At 60.6% G+C, this 25,408-nt stretch overlaps 1 protein-coding gene across 6 annotated transcripts in view; it reads right to left on the bottom strand.

Annotated features, from left to right (window-relative positions):
- SHANK3 (SH3 and multiple ankyrin repeat domains 3) overlaps positions 1–25,408 on the bottom strand; it is a 59,563-nt gene that overhangs the window by 3,997 nt on the left and 30,158 nt on the right. For 5 of the 6 annotated variants that reach the window (XM_070053144.1, XM_070053146.1, XM_070053147.1 and 2 more), the window contains exons 14-22: positions 23,737–23,812; positions 23,421–23,503; positions 22,978–23,102; positions 22,760–22,892; positions 21,811–21,891; positions 16,682–16,705; positions 13,500–13,630; positions 12,663–12,747; positions 6,832–9,085 (exon numbers count right to left, since the gene is read on the bottom strand). In XM_070053144.1, the coding sequence (XP_069909245.1) occupies positions 6,832–9,085; positions 12,663–12,747; positions 13,500–13,630; positions 16,682–16,705; positions 21,811–21,891; positions 22,760–22,892; positions 22,978–23,102; positions 23,421–23,503; positions 23,737–23,812 (2,992 nt within the window). The remainder of the gene's footprint in view (positions 1–6,831; positions 9,086–12,662; positions 12,748–13,499; positions 13,631–16,681; positions 16,706–21,810; positions 21,892–22,759; positions 22,893–22,977; positions 23,103–23,420; positions 23,504–23,736; positions 23,813–25,408) is intronic. The other variant, XM_070053145.1, reaches the window with a different exon arrangement.

The raw sequence follows: 25,408 nt of genomic DNA, 5'->3' as shown, positions 1-25,408 counted from the left end.
GAGTTAGACTGTGCCCCCGCTGGATAGGGGCTCCAGGAACACTCGGGTGGGTGCAAGAACAGGAGCCAACTCCAACCTGGACTCCACGGAGTCACCAGGGCTTCAGGATGAAGTGGGGCAGCAGCCGGGGGAGGTACCATGTGGTGCTGGGTGCTGGGTGCCCATGGGCGGTGACTGCTAGGAGAGACTCAGGGAACTGCGCCTCTGAGACCAGACAGTGGACACCCAGCAAGGAGTAAGGCCGGGCACATGCACCTCACCTGCCACCCCTGACCCTCACAGAGCAACCCTGGCCTGGGGGCCTGCGGCACAGATGTCTGCTCTGACCCCACTCTGAGGTTTGGAGTTCAGTGTGACAGAAGCGTGACCACAGCTGAGCAGTGGTGGCAGCACGTGGGGAGGCCGTCAGAGTCCAGAGCCCGTCTGGTTGGTACTGGAGTCGTCCTGCTCAGCAGGGTAAGCGGAGACCCAGGCCGAGGGCAGGCAGGCTCCAAAGATACCAGGGAGCAAGAAACTGAGAACTGGGTTCCACTGGGCCACACTCCTACCACCTTCCAGGTGTCCTAGAGCTATGGGGCACCCTTAGCAGCCCCCCTCCACGGCCAAGTCCAGGCTGTGACGTGTCAGGGCGGTCTTCACCGAGATCTGAATCTTGGACAGTGCCAGCGTCTCCAGTGAGGCCCCTGTCCCCTGCAGTGGCTCAGGCTGTCGGCAGGACCCCCACCCCACCCCGTGACCTGTCCGTCTTCCCTCCAAGCACCCCATTCAGCATCTCCCTTCCTGAAGATTTTCCTCTGCTTCTCTACTTTCTTCTGGGCCCTGTGTCCCACTCACGCCCTTCATGAAGGCTGCTGTGCCCAGCAATGCCATTTCTCCCAGAGCTCTAGTGCACGGCAGGACCTGTCCCCTCTCCTCAGTGGCCTCCAAGTCACTAACCCGAATGTGTGCACGGGGCGCCTGCTCACCTCCAGCCACTTCTGCCCCCAGACTCTCCACAGTCCCAGGGCCTTTCAGCCGTGTCCTAATGGCTCTCCTTGACTCCCGTTCCTCGCCCAAAGCCAGGAGCACAAGACACCCGGAAGAAGATCGCAGTAACAGGGCCTGTCTCTCCCAAGAATGCGCGCCTCTGTTGACCCTCCCGTGCCAACAAGCAGAAGAAGCGCCACTCTGGCTCAGTCCAGGGAAGGTCTAGGCCTGTGGCCTTTTGCAATTTGGGGGCCTTATTAAGAGGAACAATCCTCCACGGGAACACAAACCCAGACACGCTCCAGAGGCTTCTGGGGGCCTCTGTCCTGCTGATGGCATCTTAGTCCTCACCACCCACGCCTGCTCACAGCTCCAGCCCTGACAGCCACTCCCTCCTGGGAACACACCTGCAGAAAGCCAGCTGCACGCGGCCTTCGAGCGCAGCGGACACCCAAGCCTGGGTGCCCCAGGGCACCTTCAGTCTGGTCCTCAGGACGGGCCCTGCTGGCCTTGAAGCCCCTGCAGGTAGGACCGGAAAAGCACAGACTCCGCCCAAATCCACAGCACAGGTGCCTCGTCCACACAACCTTATCAAAGGCACCGAGAGGCAGCGCAGCAGGGGCTGACTCTGTTTCCAAAGCTACACCACCACGGAGCTTTTCCACAGAGCAGACGTGCAGGTCAGACAGGTGTGAAACAGAGCCAAGGCAGACCTGGCACTGCCGTGGGGCTCAGACCAAACGTGGGATTCAGACCAACAAGCGAGGCCTGGAAGACACATGTGGTTCAGACAGGTGTGGGCCTCAAAGACAGGCGTGTGGCTCTGAGCAGACAATGGCTCTGTTCAGCAGGGCTGGCACAGAGGACCAGAGCGCTGGGCTCCTGGGATCAGGTTTCAAAAGAGGCCAAAGGACAGGCCCAGTGCAAAGGAGCGGCAGGTTCTCCACAAGACACTGAGCTGTGGTTCTGTGTCGCACGGGGCGGCTTCCCCTGCCCATAAAGAACTCAGGCCGTAGAGCACCTCGTGGCTGACGCTCACCGGAGCCTGGATACAGCCACCGGTGGAGAAGGCCAGCGAGATAGGCATTTCCCTCCCAGCGGTGTCGAGGGGTAAGGAGAGGGAGACCCACGGGGATCAGGGACACAGCTCAGGACTGTGATGCTGAGGAGGGTAGCCGGGGTCAGTGACCCAGGGCCTCTGCCAGGACTGGTCATGGAGGGAGACAGCCACGCCTGGATACCAGAACTTCCCACATTTTGGACATTTTTCTAAGAGACAGATGACTAGCAGTTTTATCCCTAAGTGAGACATGAGTGCCAGACCCCAGCCACCTCAGCTGTAGGACAAGAGTGTATAAGCAGTCCTGGTGGACACCAAAGCCAGTCAGCCACACAAGAAGCCAGACCTGACACAGGACTGGGCACCGACATGGCCATAGGCATCCTGCTCAGCCTGCAGCCAGAAACAGAGGGTCCAGCGGGGGCAGTGGGGCCACTCTCGAGGGCTATGATGCTGTCCAGGTGTGAGGCCAAGATGCAGCAGGAACAGCGTGCAGCTGGCCCAGCAGGTGCCGCTGCTGACATACATGATGACACACAGGGCTGCGCGAGTTGTGCTCTGCGACAAGCATGGGGAAGGGATCTGTGTGGTCCTCAGAAGAGGTCACGACAGAGATCCCAGAACAGGCCTTGGGCAGACAGAAGCCCCCACTTCAGTTTTACCGTCTGGAAAATGGAGATGGTATTATCTAGCGGAACGGTTGTGAAGACAAAATAATATGACGTGACATTCTCCAGTCTATCTCAAGCATGCTCAGTGCCCAAAAAGAACCCTAAAACTTCACCCAGCAGCTGAGAACCGGGGGACAGCCAGGAGGACAGACCCTGGTCCTCCCGTGTGCAGCTTCAGTGGTGACGTGGCGGCACCTGAAGTCCAAGCGTTACCTTGCCCACCTCACAGAGGGACAGCTGTTCACAGAAGCTAAGTGGCTTGCCCAGGACCACAGAAACAAGATCGACCTGCTGAGACTACAATCCAGGCCATCAGTGCTAGGGACACTCCTCACCTTCATCTGTTTGCCAGGTGGCCTGGCCCCTAGGTGGACACAAGCCCAGCCAGTAACCCCAGGGACTAGTAAGAGGAAAGCAGGGATCCTGTGAAGCTAACACCAGAGGCTGGAATTCAGCACAGACTACTGAGAGCTCCCTCTGCAGGGCCTGCGAACGGACGGGCGTGCGGGCTGGAGGCGCTCGTCTTGCCTTCCTCAGCCCACACCTGAGAACGGAAAACACACAGGGACCTGCTGAAAAGCAGAGCCACTGGACACAAGAATCTCCACCTGACAGAGGCAAATCGCCAACGGTCACAGTGAAAGACGAGCTCAGAGGAGAGCCCGAAGCTCACGGGACTTCCCTAGACCCTGCCCTGTGACCACCCAGCCACCCTGTGGCAGCAAGCAGAGCCAACAATAAGACAGGCTCACCTGGGCCAGACCAGGGGGCTCAGCACCCTGAAGACCTGAATCTCTGTGTCCACCCTTTCCTGCAATGCATCCCAAGTCCCCTGCTCAAATCACAAGAGACAGTACTTGCGTTTAGCCTCACAATTTCATGCACTGAACACACGTTTATTGAGGGCATCACACGGGGCCAGGCACTGAGCTATGCACTTCCATGGCTTTGATCTTCACGGGATCAAGAGGCAGGGAGGAAAAGAGGGGCTGCCGGAGGGAGGAGAGGCAGAGGCAAGACAGGGAACTGGCCGGGGCTGGGTCAGAAGGCCCATTATTGGGATCTAGTCCTGCAGAGGCCTGGGACCCAGGCTGCTCAGCCTCACTGGACACTTTCTGTGCAGACCTGAAGTGCCTACATCACAAGTAAAAAACTTTCAACTTTGGCTGGGAGTTGGAAGAGGCTGAGGGGAGAAGGCCCCAGAGCAAGGCTCCAGGATGACAGGAGCTGCAGGCCACATTCCTGGATGACTCAGGGAGCCTTCCTGAGCACCCCAAACTCCCACCAATCCTCTGAAGCTGGGCTGGAACAAGGTGGAAGGAGCAGGTCCTTGGAATAAGGTCTGCAAAATCCTTACCCTCGGAACCTCTCCTGACTCCGTGAACTCCGAGTCAGAGGGCGAGGAGGACTCAGGAGGCAGCACCCCATCCCCACTCCCAGGAGGAGGGCGGGGGCTGGGGTCCCAGAAGGCAAGTGCAGCTTGGGAAAGGCAGGGAGCAGGGCTGGCAGGGGGTGCCCGGCTCCCCTACAACACCCATTCAGCTTGCCGGCCCGAGTGGGGAGGGGTCCTCAAGGAAAGGGGGTCGGCCCAGGGGCTCTAGCAACTTGCACTGTACAGAGCGGCAGCACCCTCAGCAGCACGTGGGCCTCTGCTCAGCTCCTCTCCCCATGCCAGCACCTCCCCCACAGCCCCACCCGGGCTAGAAGGGGGAGGGGAGGACAGACAGGGGGACTGGGATGGGGGTGGGAGACGGTGAGAGGGCAGGGGTGCAGCCTCCAAGTGTTTTCCTAACGCACAAGCCACAAACAGGACTGTTTTTAAAGGGACTCAAAGGAGAGCAGCAAAGTTTCTGGGAAAGGAAACAGGAAGGAGGTGGCCAGTCCCTGAGAGAAGAGGAGCCAGTGCATACTCCAAGGCTCTAAAGGACGCAGGGCAGAGGGGCACAGCAGGTGTGTGGGGCGTAGGGGGGTCAGGGTGTATGTGTGTAGGGGTACATATGGGGTGTCTGCATGGGTGTGTATGGGGGGAGTGAGGTATGCGTGTGTAGGTATGTGGGGGGTGTGAGGTATGTGTCAGGGTGTGGGATATGTGGGGGGGTGTGAGGTATACATGTAGGTGTGTGGGTGTACGTGGGGTGAGAGGTGTGTGGGTAGGTGTGGGGTGTGTATGTGTCAGGGTGTGGGATATGTGGGGGGGTGTGAGGTATACATGTAGGTGTGTGGGTGTACGTGGGGTGAGAGGTGTGTGTGTAGGTGTGGGGTGTGTGTGTGTCAGGGTGTGGGATATGTGGGGGGGTGTGAGGTACACATGTAGGTGTGTGGGTGTACGTGGGGTGAGAGGTGTGTGGGTAGGTGTGGGGTGTGTGTGTGTCAGGGTGTGGGATATGTGGGGGGGTGTGAGGTACACATGTAGGTGTGTGGGTGTACGTGGGGTGAGAGATGTGTGGGTAGGTGTGGGGGGTGTGTGTGTCAGGGTGTGGGATATGTGGGGGGGTGTGAGGTATACATGTAGGTGTGTGGGTGTACGTGGGGTGAGAGGTGTGTGGGTAGGTGTGGGGTGTGTGTGTGTCAGGATGTGGGATATGTGGGGGGGTGTGAGGTATACATGTAGGTGTGTGGGTGTACGTGGGGTGAGAGGTGTGTGTGTAGGTGTGGGGTGTGTGTGTGTCAGGGTGTGGGATATGTGGGGGGGTGTGAGGTATACATGTAGGTGTGTGGGTGTACGTGGGGTGAGAGGTGTGTGGGTAGGTATGGGGTGTGTGTGTGTCAGGGTGTGGGATATGTGGGGGGGTGTGAGGTATACATGTAGGTGTGTGGGTGTACGTGGGGTGAGAGGTGTGTGGGTAGGTGTGGGGTGTGTGTGTGTCAGGGTGTGGGATATGTGGGGGGGTGTGAGGTATACATGTAGGTGTGTGGGTGTACGTGGGGTGAGAGGTGTGTGGGTAGGTGTGGGGTGTGTGTGTGTCAGGGTGTGGGATATGTGGGGGGGTGTGAGGTATACATGTAGGTGTGTGGGTGTACGTGGGGTGAGAGATGTGTGGGTAGGTGTGGGGGGTGTGTGTGTCAGGGTGTGGGATATGTGGGGGGGTGTGAGGTACACATGTAGGTGTGTGGGTGTACGTGGGGTGAGAGGTGTGTGTGTAGGTGTGGGGTGTGTGTGTGTCAGGGTGTGGGATATGTGGGGGGGTGTGAGGTACACATGTAGGTGTGTGGGTGTACGTGGGGTGAGAGATGTGTGGGTAGGTGTGGGGGGTGTGTGTGTCAGGGTGTGGGATATGTGGGGGGGTGTGAGGTATACATGTAGGTGTGTGGGTGTACGTGGGGTGAGAGGTGTGTGGGTAGGTGTGGGGTGTGTGTGTGTCAGGGTGTGGGATATGTGTTGGGGGGGTGTGAGGTATACATGTAGGTGTGTGGGTGTACGTGGGGTGAGAGATGTGTGGGTAGGTATGGGGTGTGTGTGTCAGGATGTGGGATATGTGGGGGGGTGTGAGGTATACATGTAGGTGTGTGGGTGTACGTGGGGTGAGAGGTGTGTGGGTAGGTGTGGGGTGTGTGTGTGTCAGGGTGTGGGATATGTGGGGGGGTGTGAGGTATACATGTAGGTGTGTGGGTGTACGTGGGGTGAGAGGTGTGTGGGTAGGTGTGGGGGGGTGTGTGGTATGTGTGGAGGAGTGGGTATGTATGTAGTGGTGTGTGGGTATGTGGGGTGTGTATGGGTGTGCAGTGTATACATATGTGGGTATGGGCGGGTATGAGGCCTGTGTATGGTGTGTGGGGAGTAGGGGTGTGTGCAGAGCCACAGAGACGCCAGACAGCTCCCAAGTGCACCATGGACCAATCCCCAGTGGCACAGGCAGCTTGACACGGGCAGTGAGAGTAAGGGGAGGTGCACATGTCCAGCTTGGGGGTCTGATGTGCACCAGCAGAGGTGCAGAGAGCTGAAGTCCTGCTGCTGCTGCTGGCAGCCCAAGGGACCTCTGTCTCAGCAGGACCAGGCAGACAAAGGGTGGAGGACCAGTGGGAGGTATACCACAGGACGGAAGTGGGATGGAGGGGAGCCAGTGGGTGGACAGGAGGAAAAACAGGGAGGACAGGAGGCACAGGACAGGCCCCTCCCCACAGCGCCCCGCTCACCGAGCTGCTGCGATAGGCGACTTCTTGGCAGGGTCCAGCAGGCCGCCCAGGCCGCCGACCGGCTCCTCCCCCAGGGAGCGCGTGTCTTTGTTGAGTTGCTGCAGGCGGGAGCTGAGCTCACTGATCACAGTTGGTTTGTCGTCTTCAGGCCCAGGGAGCCCCCGGCTCTCCACGGGGTCCCCCCACAGCTTGGACCTTCTCTGGAAGAGGTAGCGAGGGCGGGCGGGCCCGGCGGAGGCGGCGTGGTGCTGCTGGGCCATGAGCTCGCTGTCCGAGGACTGCTTCAGCAGCGGGTCCCTGAAGGTCACCGGCCCCTTCCCCAGCGGGGACTTGAGCTTGGGCTTGGGAGGCACTGGTGGCTTCTCGAGTAGAAAAGTGTGTCCGTCAGCGAAGGAGGTGTGGGTGTCGGTGAGCTCTCCGCTCTCCGAGCTCAGGGTGGACATGCTGGACACCGTGGAGATGGTGCTTGTGGTCTCCAGGTGGGGGTCACTGGAGCTGCGTGTGTCGGCCTCCTCCACCCCAGAGTCGGCAGCAGACTCAGGGGCAGGGGGCGGCTCGCTGCTAGGCTTCCCTGAGGCCGGGCTGGGCACCGTGGTGGGTGAGGGGCCCGGGCCAGGAGGTGGAGTGGCCAGCAGGATCCCATTGGCGAACTCCTCTGGGGGTGGCACCAGTCCGATGCGGGCCAGCTCCTCTCTGGTCTCCTCGTCGCTGGAGGACAGCTGAGCAGGCGGCAGGTTGACAGCAAACACCAGCTCTGGCTCCTCCTCTGAGCTGCCCTGGCCTGGCCCAGGGTCTACTGGGGTGCTGCCAGCAGGCTGGGCCCGGGGGCTGGGCAGGGGCTCTGCCACAGCTGCTGTTGGCATGGGGGCCGGGGCCCGCTCGGGGCTGCCCGGGCGCTGCTCTTCGGCCCCCAGCCTGCTGGGCTCCTGCCCGTTGCTGGTGGCATGCACAACAATGAGGCCGGCTGGCCGCTGCAAGGACGTATCCAAGACGCTCAGGATCAGGGACTTCTTGTCCTCGGGTGACTTCCGCTCCTCCCGGGGCGCCTTCTCTGCCTCCCTGCGGGCAGGTACAGGAATCCAGGCCGGACTCCGCGGGGAGAAGGCTGGGGAGGCCAGGGCCCCCCGCTCTGAGTCCCGGGCCTGCACGTCCACAAACAGCGGTCCAGGGCGGTCAGCATCAGGGCTGTGCACCGGTGTGGGGGACCTCGAGGGCGCCTGGGAAGCCAGGGCCCTCTCGCGGGCAGCCAGGGCAAGGGCCAGAGGCGAGCTGGGATCCAGGGGTTTGCCAGTGAGGGGGTGGATGAAGGTGGAGCCCGCAGGACTGAGGCTCGGGCCGCTGACCAATGGCTTCAGAGCAGAGACCGGGGAAGGGAGCAGCAGGTCGCGGCCTGGGGTGGCGCCGGGCCCCAGGAGGCGCTCATCGATGGACCGCGAGGGCTGCAGGGACGGCAGGTCCACGCTGGGGGCGCTGCCTTCGACGGCTCCAACTGACAGGAACACGGTGGAACGGCGCCGCTCCTCCAGCCGCCGGTCTTTGGCAGGGCCCGGACCCGGGCCGGGGCTTGAGCCCCCAAACGCGAGCCCCAGGCCGTCCTCCGCACCGTAGTCCAGGGCACCCGGCCGCGGGCCGCGGTGCGTCGGGGATGGCTCACGGGCGAAGCTGCCGCCGCCCGGGCCGGGGCTGCCCACCGCCAGGGCCGCGCGCTCCTGCGCGTCCTCCACCTGCAGCTGCTTCACCAGCGGGCTTTTGCGGCGCTGCGGCTTAGACGGCGTGAAGAGGCTGGCGCTGAAGGCGCCCAGGTTGGCGTAGGGGCTGTCGGGGCCCGGAGGCCGCGGTCGGCGCTTGGGGCGCTCGGGCGGGGTGGCCGCGGGCGGGGGCCGGGGACCGTCGCCCGCCTCGGGCGCCGAGTCCTGCAGGATGATCATGGAGCGCGCGCGCTTCTGCCGCTCCGGGTAGGGCAGCGGGCCCAGGGCCGCGCCGGGCTCGTACAGACCGGGGGCGCCCGCGCCTAGGCGCGCCTCCAGGCCCGGCTTGAAGCTGGAGCGCACAGTGTCGTAGGCGCGGCCCGGCGGCGGCGGCGGCGGCGAGAAGGCTGGGGGCGGCCCGGAGTCCAGGTAGTAGGGCGCGGGCGGCGGCGGCGGCGCGGTCTGCGGTGGGGGCGGGATGCCGCGGCCCTCACGCACCGAGTCCTGCATGGACGTGCTCCGCGGGAAGCGCCCCTCCAGCAGAGAGGCCAGCTTCTCGTCCTCCCCTGCGAACGACGGTCCCCGTGAGCCGGGCTGAGCCCCCTCCAATCCCGGCCCCGGCCCCGCGTTCTGCCGGCTCGGAGTGGGGTCGGGGCTGGTCGGGGGAGGCAGGGTTAGGGCTGGCCCAAGCCACGCGCTGGGTGCAGGGCATTCCTGTGCGCAAGGCTCAGCTCAGCTGTAAGCTGAGGGAGGCCCGGCTGAGGCGGCTCTGGGAAGGACCCCAAACTGCCCACACCTGAGGATATCGCCGCCCTGGAGAAGACACGCCGGGAAAGAGGCGGCGCCCTGGGCCTAGGGAGAACGGAGACGGGCTGGAAGGGGCTTGTGCAGGGCTTCCCACCTAAGATGGCGCAGAGCCCTCTGGGAGGCAGCCAGAGGTGCGAGGGAGATGGCGGATAGTCAGAAATGAGAGAGGTAGTAACTGCGGGGCCACGGCCCACAGCCGCAGTGGATGCAGACAAGGGGTGGGTTACAGCCCCGGGGAGAGGCTCCTCCCAGGGCCAGCATGCTGTGGTGGGTGGGAGGAAGAAGGATGCATTGCAATGGAACTGTTCAGCCGGGCACCCCGTGCAGGTTTTACCCGTTAGCTGTGTGACCTCAGGCCAGGAAGGGACACTCTCAACCTCAGTTCTCTCAGGGCCAGCACAGGCTGAACAAGACCCCTCCCATGCGCAGCCCAGGCCTGGCTGGCTTAGACATCACTAGGGGTCTGTGCAGGGAGGACCCCAGTGCCCGGGACCCCATCACCCTGCTGCCAGCTCGCGCCTGACAGAGCCTTCCGCGTTCCTGTGGACATAACGTGGACGCCTGTGCAGGAGAGCAGCAGGCCTCACTCGCTGTGGTCAACATTTTTGTGAACTCACCACCCTGCAGACTGCCTGCTCCCCACCACAGTGCTGATGAGGCCGCTGCACAGAAACTGTAGCTTGGGGCAGGAACTTGGGCTTGAATTCCAACCCTACCAGGGTGTGATCTTTCTTAACCTCTAGAGTTTCCCCCTCTTAAGAGGACTGCCTGCCCCTGTCTCAGGGTCACTTAAAATTTACAGTGGAAGGCTGAACTGGTAGCAGCGTCCTAGGATGGAAGCCGAGATTGTCATCCGCATTATTTTTAGGTCTGCCTCCCGCCTGCTGCTGGACACAGAATCTGTGCCCAGCTTCCCCTGGTCTCCTCCTTGCTGCGTTTCTCCCCGTACATCTGAACACCTACAAGCCTGTGCATCAGCTTGAAAAACTAGCGCACCTCAAGGGTGCTGAAGGCGGGGGTGACGTGTGAAGATGAAGAAGGGAACAAGTTCTTATGTCAGGCAAGAAGTCACTGCTGCCGCATAGGAATAGGGACTCCACTCTGGCACCACTGTGGGGGAGGGGTGGCAGGGTCCCCTGGGGCAAAGGCAGACCCTCTCTGCTCACATACGGCAGGAGCGCCTCTTGAGCACTCGCAAGATGTAGGAGCTGTTTCTCCTAATGCGAACAGTCACTAGGCATTCCCTGGGCACCAAGCACAGACCGCAGCCTGCATATGAGCTGTGCTGGGAGCTCGGCGCTGGGTGATCTCCTTGCTCTGGGGTCACACAGCCAGGACACGCAGTGGGAGCCCACAGAACCTGACAACTCAACCCACACTTGGCTGGCTGGGTACAAGATGAGCACCCGGGGTAGGCACTGCACGACAGGTTAAGCCGCCATTTGAGACATCAGCATCCCACATCAGAGTGCCAGCTACTCAGCTTCCAACCGGCTCCCTGATTCTGTGCCTGGGGAGCGGGGAATGATGGCTCAAGTACTTGAGCTCCTGCCACCCACACGGGCGGCCTGGATGGAGTTCCTGGCTCTTGGATCCGGCCTGACCCAGTCCCAGCTGTTGCAGCCATTTGGGAAGAGAAACACTAGATGGAAGATGTGTCTCTCTCTCTCTGCCTTTCAAAGAAACTTATAAATATTTAAAAATGCAAGCACCTGTCAGCTCACACAGCAACTGAGCGCAGGAGCATGCAGGAGGAACCAGTGAGGAGCAGGCGTCCATCTCTGCTGCGAGGCTCCGGGCTACAGAGCAGATGTGTGGATCCGCACCTGCAGCGGTCAGTTCTGGGACTGGGCAGCGCTGAAGGACAAGCCATGTGGGAAATGACGGCAGGCAGGGGACAGCAAGTGAAGACCCAGGTCAGAGGTCCCCAGATGCCAGGGGAGGGCAGGGCGGAGCCCCCAAAGGGCCATGGGGGAGGGTGGCCCCCCTGCTGCACAAAGTGGCTTCTGGCCAGGACAGACTCCAGTCTGGGCAGGAGACCATGAAGCGAAGAAAGCCAAGGTCCACATGCAATTCGACAAGGCCTCTGCTGGACAGGGCTGCGAGGCTTGTGAGGGGGAGCCCACCCCCAAGGCAGGTGAGGTGGAAGATAAGGAAGAAACCATGGAGGACACGTGGGGCTCAGATGGAGAAGGGGGCAGCCTCCCGACTCCACAGTGGCTGCAGTCTCACTACCTTCGGCCCCACCTTCCCACCCCCGAGAAGGATCCTTGGCGGTTGCTGAAGGACCATGCCTTGTGCCTGTGCCTTCTACACGCTGCTCTCTATCAGCAGTTGGTCCTGTTATTCTGTCCAAGCTCCTGCTTGACCCATCTAGGCTCAAACACCACCACCACCCCAGCCCCGCACACACTCAGGTACACTCCAGCCTCCTGTGGTACACACCGAGTAACAGCTGGGCCGACCTAAGACCTGGCAGCTCCCGCCCAGGGTGAGGGGCAAGGGTCACAGCTTGGGCAGTGGTTGGCAGGAGGGTGGGCAGAAGCCGCAGCGCGGCCTCAGGAAGGTCAGCTTGCTTGCATCCCCTCATCGCTAAGACAGAAGCACTCCTGACGCTACCCCGCATGTTACTGTGAGTACTAAATGCACAGCCCAGAGTGCTAAGCAGCATGCGCTCTGACGGGAAGCTGCTGGTGGTGTGGTGGGCAGATGAGGGGGACTGGATGCCTGCAGAGGGGCTTGTTGACGTCTCCATCTGGGGTCGGGAAAGGAGATGGCCACACGTGGGGCATGACGGCGGCTGGGGTGGCTGAGCTGCAGGAGGAACACTGAGGACGTGGCCTTGAGAAGGTCCCATGTTTGCTGGAATGAGCAGAGCAGGGACGGAGAAAAGAGGAGAAAACGAGGAAACATCCCAAACCCCAGGAGGACTTTCATGGAGAAGGGAGCGAAGAGATGGAGGACCGATTGAGGTCAGGAGGAGGGAGGCTGTTCGTGTGTCCACTGGGAAGTGTCCCGGAGGCCAACGGTGACCCTGCTGGGAGAGTTTCAGCCCTGGGTACAGAGGGAGCGCGCCTGACACAGCGGAGGAGCAGCAGCGAGTGTGGGGAGTTTTTAAGAACTGACCGTGGAAGGGAGGACGAAGCGTAGGGGAGGGGCAGGGTTAGGGTCTGAAAGCTGACCTGGGCACAGCCAGGGGAGGACACAGGGCAGTCCGCAGAGACAGGGCTTGGGGAAACCCCAGGTGCCCACAGGGAGAGGCAGGGTCTCCTACCGCTGAATGCAGTCAGCCTAGCCCTGTGCCCCCAGCGCTGCAGTCCCCGAGCCCGGCCGTACCTACAGACTTGGTCCGTGGAAGCCCCTTCCGCAGAGAACCCGGCAGCTTCTCTGGGCCCGGGAGTCCCTGGCGCTCAAACAGTGACTGTGGGGGAAGCAGAGGAAATGGAGGTTTCAAGGCACTGAGCCCCCAGTTCTCCACCCAGCCCCAGGCTGCTCCTCCCACGCTCTCCTCTGACTGTGCTGGTGCCCGTGGGGCCTGGACCCAGGAAGCAGTCCCAGACCCTGCCTTCAGGCAGCAGGGGCCACGCGGACAGTAAAATGGTGCAGACACTGGGTGAGGGGAGTGAGGGAGGGAGCAGGGGACAAAGATGCACCCTGGGCTGGCGCCGTGGCTCACTTGGCCAATCCTCTGCCTGTGGTGCCAGCAGCCTGGGTTCCAGTCCCAGCTGGGGCGCCGGATTCTGTCCCGGTTGCTCCTCTTCCAGTCCAGCTTTCTGCTGTGGCCTGGGAAGGCAGTGGAGGATGGCCCAAGTGCTTGGGCCCTGTACCCCATGGGAGACCAGGAGAAGCACCTGGCTCCTGCCCTCGGATCAGCGCGGTGCACCACCGTGGCAGCCATTTGGGGGGTGAACTGGCGGAGGGAAGACCTTTCTCTCTGCCTCTTGCTCTCTCTCTCTCTCTAACCCTGCCTGTCAAAAAAAGAAAGATGCATCCTGATGGGAGTGACGTGAGCTGCTTGAGGCCAGAGGCACCGGCAAAGGGAGGGGAAACCCCGCAGGTGCAGCCTCCAGGGGGCTGAGGGCCCACGTTCCTCCGAGAGACTGGCTCCTCGCCCCCGCCTCAGAAGAGGGGATGCGCCACGCTGGCACCCGGCCCGAGCCCAGGGCTGCTTACACTGATCTCGGCAGGGGTGATCCTCCGACTGGTGGGCCGCTGTTTGACGGTGGCAGCTCGGGAGTCAGCCTCCGCGATGTCCGGCCTCAGCGTCGGCTCCGCGGCCGCCGCCAGGATCTCGTCCAGCTTCTCTGTGCAGCCAGGGGGACAGTTCCTCTTCAGCACCACTGCCTGTACGCGCCAGGCCCAGCCCCCCTCACCAGCGCTGACGGCAGCAGGGCCCCGGGAGGAGGCCACGGCCTGCCTCCCATCCGAGTCCCTCTACCCCTACCCCAGCCTTCAGGTGACACTGCAGACCCCACCTAAGCAAAGCCTGCCCTGACTGACCACGAGGGAAAGACCAGAGTGGGGCAGAACTGTTCAGTGCTCACTCGAGGAGGTGAGCCACTCTTGGCAGCATCACGGCCCTGACGCACACAGATGTCAGAACGGTGAGCCATCAACAACGGACGGGGGCTGGGTTCACTCCTGCTGGGCAGCAGGCCAGGAGTCACCTTCCTCTGCCCTGGAGGAAAGCAGCCCCTGTAGGGGAAACAACCGTGCTGGACAGCGCCAGCCCCCGAGAAAGCAGTCAGGAGCCTCAGACCAGGCAGGGCCGACGCTGAAGGAGGCACAGTGGAAGGCAAGGCACCAGCCATGGCCAGAGAAAGCTTTGTGTGCAGGTGTTTGTCAGAGCAGAGTGTTAAAAAGCAGTGTTTCTGACGACCAGGATGACCTGGGGACATGGGACATGAGTGCCTAAGGACAGTGACAGCTCTGATTGCATCCCTGCTCCGGGAGACAGAGGTTCTCGCCCCTGGGGCGTCCACTCAGCTCTATCCCAGCGACAATTCAGGACCTGCACTAGGGGCTGGGGGCAGCACCCGCACTGTGCCCACCTGGCTGCTACGCCAGCCCAAAGACATCCCACCATCCCCAGGAGCTGTGACTCTGGGCACTGTGCCTTCTCTCCAAGGACACCACCCTGGCACCGCTTGTTGGAGCTTCTATGATCAGCCCAGATGCCTCCTGCCCCTCCCACTCCAACCTGCAGCTGCCCGCCAGAACCTGCTGATGACCTCTGCAGCCTGCTGAGCTGAGACACTCCTGCACCCAATCCAGATCAGACTGACCCTGCCACTCTGTTCTGACCTCCTGTCTCTGACTCAGTGACCTCACTGATAGAGCAGACCTACAGTGAGAACGAGCACGTAAGAAGGGCCCACAGCCCTGCAGGCTCTGTGCAGGAGCTGGGAACACACCCACTCTCATGGCTTCACATGCGTGCACCGTCTCCCCAAGCACCGTGGACCCCTGGGAGAGCAAGCACTCTCTCTGCCCTCAGCACCAAGCAGTCCAGGAGCTCCCCAGAACAGGTGTGCATTGTGTGAGGGTGTGCATGTGTGTGTACTGAGCAGTCCAGGAGCTCCCAGAATAAGTGTACATGTGTGTGCGCATGTGTGTGTGCATTGTGTGTACGCGTGTGCGTGCACATATGTGTGTGCACTGAGCAGTCCAGGAGCTCCCCAGAACAAGTGTGTGTGTGTGTGCATGTGTGCGCATGTGCACGTGTGTGTGTGTGGTGGGGGGAGGGGAATGTGGCTCCCCCCACCAACAGGTGACAGACCAGGGACTGCGGGCATGACAGGTCTTCCCATGTTTTTGTAACAAGTGAGTAATTTCCTTTTGAAAGCTGAAGATCCCACCACCACCACCTGCCAAGTCCCTGGAGACTTCCAGGGTGCGCAGCGTTTTGTGTTCAGACCCGTGTCACCTTCACTTCACCCAGAAGTAAAATGAAGCTGGCAAAGACATAAACTGCCCCAGATCACAGCCCCAGCAAGTGAGAAAACCACAGACGTGAGGACGGGAGTGGGCCCGTGCGGGTGTCTCCCGGCACACCCTGCGACCTGAGCGTCTCTCGGTGTAGGAGAGCCCAGCCCCAGCCCCACAGTGAAGCTCGGCAAAGCAGCTCTTTTGGGTCACAAGGTAATGGCACGAGGGCCAGGAGAATCATCTTCAAAAGGAAGACAAAATTTTTTAACAAACTACAAGCTGACGAGAGTGGCATAAATCCCCAACAAAATCAGAAGATACATTCTTAAATAAATCACTTGGGTACTTTAGACAGGAAGTGAAGTCCACTGCGCCAAGGCCAGGCACTCCTGCTGGCCTTCCACAGGGCCCCTGGGCACGTGGCAGATCCTGGAGGGATGAGGGGTCCACAGGGGGAGATGCTGCCCACCACTTCCTCCACCACAGGCCACAGGGACCCCACTAATAAGCAGAAGGGCAGAACCAAAATATTCCACAAATAGGCAGAGAAAAGGGTCCCAGAAGGAGACCTGAAAACACACCAGGGAAAGTCCCTCCCCTGGGCCTGGGGTGACACAAGACCTGAGAGGGTCAGGGAGTGTGGAGACTGAACACAGCACAGGCCAGTGGGGCTGGGGACAGGTGAGCATCCCCGCCCTGGGGGAGGCCCAGTGGACCCAGAGCGAGGGACCCGTGGGTGCCAGGCACACGGACAAGGGGCAAGTACACACTCCCAGGGCCACCAAGTCCCCTGGAGCTTCCCTTTGCTCCCAAGACCTTGCCAGACTTGGACCTCAGGGCCCAGGCCTAGGCCCAGGTGACTCTGTCCCTGCCTGGACACTGTGTCCCCTGCAGCCAGGCTGAACGCCCAGAATGCACAGGGAGGGGCCTCAAAGGATAAAGGGTGAGTCCGGAAGAGGAGTGGCAGGGTCGACAGCCCGCAGAGGAGGAGGAGGTGGAGGTGGAGGTGTTGGTGTGGGCAGGGAGCACTGTGCTCCTTCCCAGCTCTGAGGGCACTGCCAGCTTGTAGCTCTGCACGGGCGTGGGTCCCGGCAGCCCCCAGAGGCTGGCAGGAAGTTGCAGTGCAGGCCAGGGCCGAGTACCCTGACGCCACACCCTCCCTAGCTCCTGCCCACCCAGCTACATCTGCTCACCTGACCCCAAGGCCCATGGCTATGACCCTCATCACGCCCCTGGGGTTGCCCCACCATCATGCCCAGGCCCCTCTTCCGTGCCCCTACCAGATCCCCAGGGGAAAGCCAGCAGGAGGCCGTAGCCCAGGTTCCCAGACCACCCTGACCTGAACGGAGCCTCCTCACACACCACCAGCACCCCCAGGTCAGGGGTCGGGCAAAGCTGGGGCCCTGGGACACAAGCAGATGACTCACCCCCTTTTCTTCTCCGAATGGAGGCTTGGAATCAAGAGACAGAACAAGCAGTAAGAGGCAGGCTTCATCCCCCAGCACCGGCCCCCTCCACACTCACTCCCACGCCCCCTCCCTGCCATCCCACCTCTCCAGGGTCAGGACCTCCCAGATCCTCCCACCCAGCCCAAGGAAACTCCAGGAGGAAATAACCACACTGTACGTCCACCCACCCATTCGTCCAGACACACACGAGTGGAGACAGACAACACACTTGGTCCAACCTAAGCCTTGTTGAGACAAAAAGGGCAGAAACCAAGTTCTGAGGCCACCAAAAACCAAGGGGGCCCCTTGAGTGTCCGTGCAAAGCAGGTTTCAGACAAAAGGCAGAACAAATGTCAGCGACACTGAGCGTGGCACCACGATGACATCCAGATCACAAACAAAACAACGACCCAGAAGTCACAGCCACGTCTAGATAGCTCCTGGGAAAGGGGACAAACAGGAGGGGCCCTCCCTGACCTGGGCCCCCGCCGCCCTGGTCCTGCTGAGCGGACGGAGGGGCTGCGCTGCCTCGCCCCGACCCTGCCTCTGTGACCACTCTCTGGCTTTGTTCATCCCATTCCCCAGCAAGAGCCCCCTCGCTCCCCTTCCTGCTGCAGGCCTTACCTGAGCCTCCTTGCGGGCCACCTGCGGCCACCTCACTCTCCCCTCCTTCCCCGTGCCCACAGCATCTGCGTGCACTAGACTCAAAGGGCTCTACCAGTTTGGCAGTGTGGCTGGCAGAGTGGACACGTTTATGCCCATGATGACCCAAAAGGTCTTATTGCTCTTTTAGGAGCACAAGTGCTGTGTTGTGGATTGGGTACCTGGGGAAACCCTGCAACTGGCCTGGCTTCCTCCAGCCAGAGGGAACTGGTCAGAAGCCCAGCAGAGGGGCTGCCTTCCTTGGAAAGGGTGGTTTTCGGAGCCCCCGGCTACCCTGGCCCTCCTCTGGACAAAGCACCATGAACAGCCAGTCCAGTCTGTAAGCACAGGCAGAGGCTACGTGCCAAGTGACCCCTTCATCCTCTGCCAGTCTGTTCAAGGAAAAGCTGAAAGCCGAGTGAGGTCCCTGTCCTGAGCTTACATAGCAGAGAAAATGCCCAGACGGAACCAGAGAGGATGATGAGCTGCACTCATTCATCGGTTTCCAGACAGAAAAGCCCAGTGAGAAGGTGATTACTGCTTTAAAAGGCGGGTTTCCAGGGTTCCAGAATTGTAGAGGCCAACGACCCCTCAGTGCAGAACGCAGGGTCCCTTCTAAGCACGCAGCTGAGCATGCCAGGTGACAGCCTATGGCAGAGAACTACAGAGCCTCGGCCTGGTGTCCAGACAGACGCAGCTGCCTACAGGTATTGGCTTAATGGTCAGTTTACAGGTCAGCTCCCTGAGACTGACCTTTGGCCCTTGTGACCCTGGAGCCAGAAGTCAGCTGGCTTCTTGGTCTTGAGTGAGCAGGTTTAGCTGGGTATAGAATTCTAGATGGAAAGGTATTTTGACTTAAGAATCTTTTTAAAAGATTTATTTTTTGAAAGGCAGAGTATCAGAAACAGGGAGAAAGGCGCAGAGAGAGAGAGAGAGAGAGAGGGAAAAAGAGAGAGGAAGAGAGAGAGAATTGTTCATCTGCTGGTTCACTCCCCAAATGTCTACAGCAGCTGGGGCTGGGCCAGGCTGAAACTAGGAGGCAAGCCCCATCCGGTCTCCCACGGGGGTGGCAAGGGCCCAGGGGTCCATCGTGGGCTGTCTTCTGCTGCTTTCCCAGGTGCATTAGCCGGGAGCTGGATCAGAAGCACAGCAGCCGGGACTCAAACCCATGCTCCGTTATAGGGTGCTAGCATCTCAATCAGCTTAACCCCTGAACCACAGTGCTGGCTACTTAAGATTTTTAAACGGGCCGGCGCTATGGCACAGTGGGTAAAGCTACTGCCTGAAGCGCCAATATCCCATATGGGTGCCAGTTCAAGTCCCGGCTGCTTCTCTTCCAATCCAGCTCTCTGCTATGGCCTGGGATAACAGTGAAAGATGGCCCAAGTGCTTGGGCCCCTGCACCCACGTGGGAGACATGGAAGAAGCTCCTGGCTCCTGGCTTCAGACCCACACAGCTCTGGCCGTTGCAGCCATCTGGGGAGTGAACCAGTGGATGGAGGAACTCTCTCTCTGTATCTGCCTCTCTGCAACTCTCTGCCTTTCAAATAAATAAATAACTTTAAAAAAAAAAAAAAAGATTGTTGTAGGGATAAACTGAATTTGAAGAATCTCATAAACGCAAGTTATTAATTTTTAAAAAAATTTAAAAACTGTTGTTCCATCAACTCCTGTCACTATTAATGCTGATCCAAGTATGTCAGAAGCTTAAGCTGTCATTCCTTGCCTTCTCTCTTATAGTTTTTAATTTAATTTTTAAAGATTTATTTACTTATTTATTTGCGAGAGTTACAGGGAGAGGGAGAGAGAGAAAGGTCTTCTTTCCATTGGTTCACTCCCCAAATGGCTGCAACGGCTGGAGCTGCGCCAATCCGAAGCCAGGAGCCAGCAGCTTCTTCTGGGTCTCCCACACGGGTGCAGAGGCCCAAGCACTTGGCCATCTTCTACCTTTCCCAGCCACAGCAGAGAGCAGGATTGGAAGAGGAGCAGCCGGGACTAGAACTGGCGCGTATATGGGATGCCGGCGCCGCAGGCGGAGGATCAGCCTACTGCGCCACGGCACCAGCCTCTTATAGTTTTAAGGTTTTCCTATTTGGCCATGGTACCCTGAAGTTTTACTGAGACAGATTTAGATGTGGATCTGTTTTTATTTTCTCGCTCAGGTCTTACACTTCTTCAAACTAGAATCTCACATCTTTGTTCAATTTTAGGAAATTCTTAGCCACTTACTTTCCTAACACTGCCATTCTTTTCTTTCCTCTGGGAGTCTCTTGGGTAGGTGCTGGGTTCTACCTCCTCCACGTCTCATTTCTTTTTTTAAAAGATTTATTTATTTATTTGAAAGGCAGCCTTACAGAGAAAGAGAGGGAGAGACAGAGACAGAGGGAGATCTCCCATCCACCGGTTAACTCCCCAGATGGCAGTAACAGCCGGGGCTGGGCCAGGCGAATCCAGAAGCCAGCAGCTTCACCCTGGTCTCCCACATGGTGTCGGGGTCCAAGCACTTGTTCCATCCTCTGCTGCTTTCCCAGGCACATTAGCAGGGAGCTGCATCAGAAGTGGAGCAGCCAGGATACAAACTGACCCCCACATGGGATGTGGCTTTCCCAGTTCCATCCTCAGCCACAATGCTGGTCCCGCCTCCATGTCTCTTAACTGTTCTTCGTTTTCTAACTCATTGCTTCTTTTCTAGCTGGGTTAGGTATACTGTTTATCTCAGACATGGATATATTTTTTTTAGCTGTAACCATACTTTCTGTTTCAATAGTTCTTTAGAGATCCTTTTTTTTTTTTTTTTTTTTTTTTTTTGACAGGCAGAGTGGACAGTGAGAGAGAGAGACAGAGAGAAAGGTCTTCCTTTGCCGTTGGTTTACCCTCCAATGGCCGCCGCGGCCAGCGCGCTGCGGCCGGCGCACCGCGCTGATCCGATGGCAGGAGCCAGGAGCCAGGTGCTTTTCCTGGTCTCCCATGGGGTGCAGGGCCCAAGCACCTGGGCCATCCTCCACTGCACTCCCGGGCCACAGCAGAGAGCTGGCCTGGAAGAGGAGCAACCGGGACAGAATCCGGCGCCCCGACCGGGACTAGAACCCGGTGTGCCGGCGCCGCTAGGTGGAGGATTAGCCTAGTGAGCCGCGGCGCCGGCCTAGGGATCCTTTTCAAATGTGCTTATTCTGTCCTGTTCTTCTAGGAGGAGTTCTGTGAGCTCTCGTAAGCTCTGTAATAATTTACACATTTTACCATCTCTCTCATGTACCCCTGTGACTTCCAGTTCTTCGGATGTTGGTTCCTGGCCCTGGGCTTGGTCCTGGCTCTCCCAGTTCTCACAGGTCCACGGCTACACCCGCTGGCCTTCCGAGGGCCTCTGGCCCGCACCCTTTGCTCCTGGGCCCTGCACTGTGGACTGTGGAAGCATCGGTTTCCTCTACTCCCCACTGGCTTTGTTTTCTCCAGTTTTGAAACCTGCAGATTCCTCTCCTTTGGCTTTGCATTATCTGTGTGGCTTCCTACTTTTATTTTATTCAAAATGCTCATGGCACAGAAAGCCCTGACCATGTCACCCATTCTATCTTGGTCGCCATTCTCCACACGAACCAAACTGCAGGCAGCAGTACCTGCCTGGAACGGGGCTGCCGAGCTGTGGCGAGGGCAGAGGCAGACCCTGTCCGGGAATTCTGGGGCCAGGGCGGGGGCTCCTTCCACAGCTGCGGCAGAACAAGACTGAAGCTGAGACTGGGTCTCAGCTGAGAGCCAGGACCAGACGCTTCCAGGGATTTGAGACTAGAGCCAGGGTCCTTTCTGTAACTGGAGCCACAGCAAAGTCTGATACGAGGGCTGGCTCAGAGTCTGTAACTGGTACACGTGTCGGAACATGCCCAGGACAAGCTCTGGGGGACTGGGCACCCCACACGGTGGTCAATGCTTGGGTGCATCAGCACACAAACCAGCATGATGGCCACGTGCACTGTCAAGCATCAACATGCCCCATCAAAACCCAGCGCCCCTGGCGCTCACCACGGCCGCGTGAGGTCACCAGGCTGCAAGTGGGGGCCAGGGTACATGGAGCACAAAGGGGACACAGACAACACCCGGCACAGCTGACGCAGACCCCAAGGTGCCTGACCAAAGGCAGGGTGGTGACAGGGAACCAGAGGATGTACTGCACACACACAAGCTCACACGGGCACACACCAGGGCACCCCTGTCCATCCCCAGCCCCGGCCCGAGCCGCGCAGCCCTTGCATCCTTTCCACGTGCCAGCCCCTCCTCACCCCACAGGAAGCAAATCACCCAACTGCCTCAGCACCCCAACCCATACGTCTGACCTGCCCGCGGCCACCTGTCCCTCCTCTCCTATGTCTCTGCCCAGCTTCAGCCCCACCCTGGCCCCCCAGCTACCCACACTGCCTGTGTCCACCCTGCCCTGGGCTATGCCTGCACTGTCCACCCCAGCCCCTGCCAGCACTCACCAAGTTCCTCAAGCTCAGCTGTCATGGACTTGGAGCGCAGGGTCAGCGTGGTGCTGGGAGCCCTCTTGGGGGGCGGCGGGGCTGCAAAGAAGAGGGAGGCCTTGGACCTCCTGTCCAGCAGCAGGCGGCGCGGCGTGGCCAGGTGCAGGTGCCACTTGCGCTCCACCGCCTGGATCTCCTCGTACTCCCGGGAGGATGAGTCGCACTGTGCCAAGATCTTGTTCAGGCTGCGGCTGGAGGCGAACTTCTTCATGGCGCTGAGAGCTCAGGGCAGCTGGGGCCTGGGGGGCTCCCGGGACCCCAGAGCCGGGCCTCAGCAGTGGTCAAGGGCACCAGCAGGGGTCACAGTGCTGGCTGGCCCTGGTCTGAGCACCCACCCTGCAGGTTCCAAGGGCCAAGCCAGAGGGCACCAGGGCCATGGGATGGGGGCTGGGAGGAGGGTCTCCCGGCAGAATAGGCTCCCGTTGCTCCAGGGTGCCCCCCGAGCCCAGGGGACCACTGCCCCTTGGTGGGCCAGGGTGTGGCCGGCCAAGCCACCGGCCTGGCTGGGCCAGGCAGCAAAGGCTCCGTGGCACAGGCTGTGCCGCGTCGTGGCGCGGGGAGAAGACGCTCTTCCTCTTCCCTCAGGTGCCGCCTCCCCCTTCCCTCCGACAATAAGCAGCAGCAACAGCGTCAACCTCACAGTTGCCATGGCAACCCCGGCCTCCAGGCAGCTGCCGGCGGTGTCGGGAAGGAGGCTCTGCCACGCCAGGGGCTGGGGGATGCCGGGAAGGAGGGGGTGGGGATCTGGGGAGGGGCAACCCGGGGTCAGGGGTCAGAGGCCCCAGGCCAGGGGGCAGGTTGGGAGGGGACCCAGGAGGAGAGTGGCCCTTCACCTGCTGCTCTGACTCTGAAGTCGGGCAGGGACAAGGTCAAAGGTCCAAGGCCCAGAGGCCTGAAGCCCCCTCACCTCTGCGCCGGGCCGCATCCTCCTCGGGCTTCCGCGTCACCGACACGACTTTCATGACCAGGCGGTTGCCGCCCTGGCGGATCAAAGCCACCACCTGCTTGTGTCCAACTTTGACCACGTTCACCCCGTTCACCTGGGACAGACAGGCAGCTGTGGGGGTGCTGCAGGGCATCCCCCTCGGGGCTCCCCACACGGCCCTGCGCTGCAGCAGGCCTCACCTCAATGAGGAAGTCTCCTGTGCGCAGCCCAGCCCTCCAGGCCACCCCCTCCACGTCCACGGACTCGAGGTACTGGAGCGCAGGGAAGGCGGGTGTGGGCGTGAACTCCTCAATGGGGGTCTCTGCTGCAGGGCAGGGAGGAAGGCGCCTCACAGTGTGGCTCAGGCGGGGCGGCTGCCACACAGCCACCTCCCCACAGTCCCGTGCGTGGAGCCGGTGACTACTGGGGGCCCCAAGTGCAGCACGAGAAACCCCCACCCACTCTCACCAGAAAGACCCCACTCTGCCACCTCCCCCACAGCAGGGAGGGCGGAAACCATGGGAGGAAAGCAACGGCTGCACTGTAGGGCATGTGCCAAACCCAGACAGAGGGAGGGGCCGGGGGCACAGGAAGGGGAACAGGGAAGGGGCGCGTCCCAGAGGTTGTGCGGCTTTGCCCTTACCTTTGGCCCCCCGCAGCACGAAGCCGAAGCCCTCGTGGTCCCGCTTCTGCAGCACAGCCACCTTGTCCTCAATGACGTAGTCGCTGGCACAGAGGGGTGGGGGTGAGGTGAGCCCCACAGGCAGCTCGACAGCCAGGCTGACCATGGAATCCCACAGGCCCAGGCCACCCCAGGGCTTGCCCCCCACCTCCTCTGACCGCCTCACACCCTGGCCTCCAGGACTAGCTCTGGCCTCCCTCTCCTTTGGGCACTCCGCCTCCAGCCCCCACCCCGGGGCCCACGTGACCCAGCCAGCCCCTCACCCACGGGCCCATACCTGTGCGAGGTGAGGCTGTCATAGGAGCCCACCGTGTAGTGGCGGAAAAGCCGCTTTGTCCGGTCCTCTCGGGTTTCTGAAGAGAGCATCAGTAGATGACAGCCGGTCCTGGTGTCCAGCTGGCCTGAGCTGCTCTCCACTGTGCTGGCCACCAGTCTCTGCCCATACACACCCTTAGCCTGGCTGTTGCCCACATGCAAGTGGAATCCCAAACCACGGGGTCCTGGGTACAGAGGGACGCTGTGGGAAGCATGCAGGGGGTGGGTGCCGGAGGGGCAGCACCCTGAGTGCTCTCCCGAGTGCACGCAGCTGGACACGGGGGACAGGCACAGCCAGAGCCATTCACAGGATCAGTGGGCCCCAAAACTGAGGGCCAAGAAGGGAAGCAAGTGTCACGAGCCTGCAGCATGTGTGAGGTCCGTGTTCAGGCGTGTGTGTGTGAGCCCGCAGCATGTGCAAGGCCCGTGTTCAGGCGTGTGTGTGAGCCCGCAGGCATGCGTGAGGCCCGTGTTCAGGCGTGTGTGTGTGAGCCCGCAGGCATGTGCAAGGCCCGTGTTCAGGCGTGTGTGTGAGCCCGCAGGCATGCGTGAGGTCCGTGTTCAGGCGTGTGTGTGTGAGCCCACAGGCATGTGTGAGGCCCGTGTTCAGGCGTGTGTGTGTGAGCCCGCAGGCATGTGTGAGGCCCGTGTTCAGGCGTGTGTGTGTGAGCCTGCAGGCATGTGTGAGGTCTGTGTTCAGGCGTGTGTGTGTGAGCCCGCAGGCATGTGTGAGGTCTGTGTTCAGGCATGTGTGTGTGAGCCCGCAGCATGTGTGAGGCCCGTGTTCAGGCGTGTGTGTGTGAGCCTGCAGGCATGTGTGAGGTCTGTGTTCAGGCGTGTGTGTGTGAGCCCGCAGGCATGTGCGAGGCCCGTGTTCATGTGTGTATCTGTGTGTGCATGACTCACAGGTGTGTGCATCTGTGTGGGCGTGGCCTCACTGTGCTCACCTGCACTGGCATGGAACCGGCAGTGTCGTCAGGTGACCTCCTCACAACAGCCTCACGGGGTCCCTTGCTCCAGACCTCGCCCCCGAGTTGGGCAGAGGGTTCCCGAGTGGGGAGCTGGGTGTCCTCTTCCCTGCCCTCAATGCGAGCCAGAGTTCTGCCCTCATCTGTCTCCTTGATCTGAGTCCCTCACGGCCACTGGGGAGCTGGCCAGCTGCAGTCTGCTGCCGGGTCCTGTCTCCCTGGCCTCCTGCATCCCTCCCCAGCAGCCTGCAGGTCTGAGTCCACTTCCTGGTGCACAGGCTCCACTCGCAGGACCTCAAAGGCCCCCCAGGTGGCGCCATCACCCCTGAGCACCACCTTCCTTTCCTCTTGTAGAGTTTCTGAAACCCATTTTTCCTTCAACAAGTACTTTTAGAGCCCTCACTGTATACCAGGTGCCGTGTGCTTTGGGATCTGATGACACAGCAAGGTCTCTGTCATCTATTCAGGGAGAGTGGGGACAGGCAGCTGAAACACATACGTCCAGCACAGCCAGCGCTTTAGAGAAAAGCACACAGGGAAAGTCCACAGCTCTAGGGTGATGGTCTGAAGGCCTCCCCAGCAAGCCACAGCTCCGCAGAGGTCCAGGATGGGAGGGAGCAGCCTACAGCTCTGCGGGCAAACATTCCCAGGAGAGGGACAGTCAGG

Source organism: Oryctolagus cuniculus, chromosome 11 (genome assembly GCF_964237555.1).
Source record: "Oryctolagus cuniculus chromosome 11, mOryCun1.1, whole genome shotgun sequence".
NCBI classification, from domain to species: Eukaryota; Metazoa; Chordata; class Mammalia; order Lagomorpha; family Leporidae; genus Oryctolagus; species Oryctolagus cuniculus.
The sequence above is the reverse complement of the archived record's forward strand: the minus strand, read 5'-3'. Positions and strand labels throughout refer to the sequence as shown.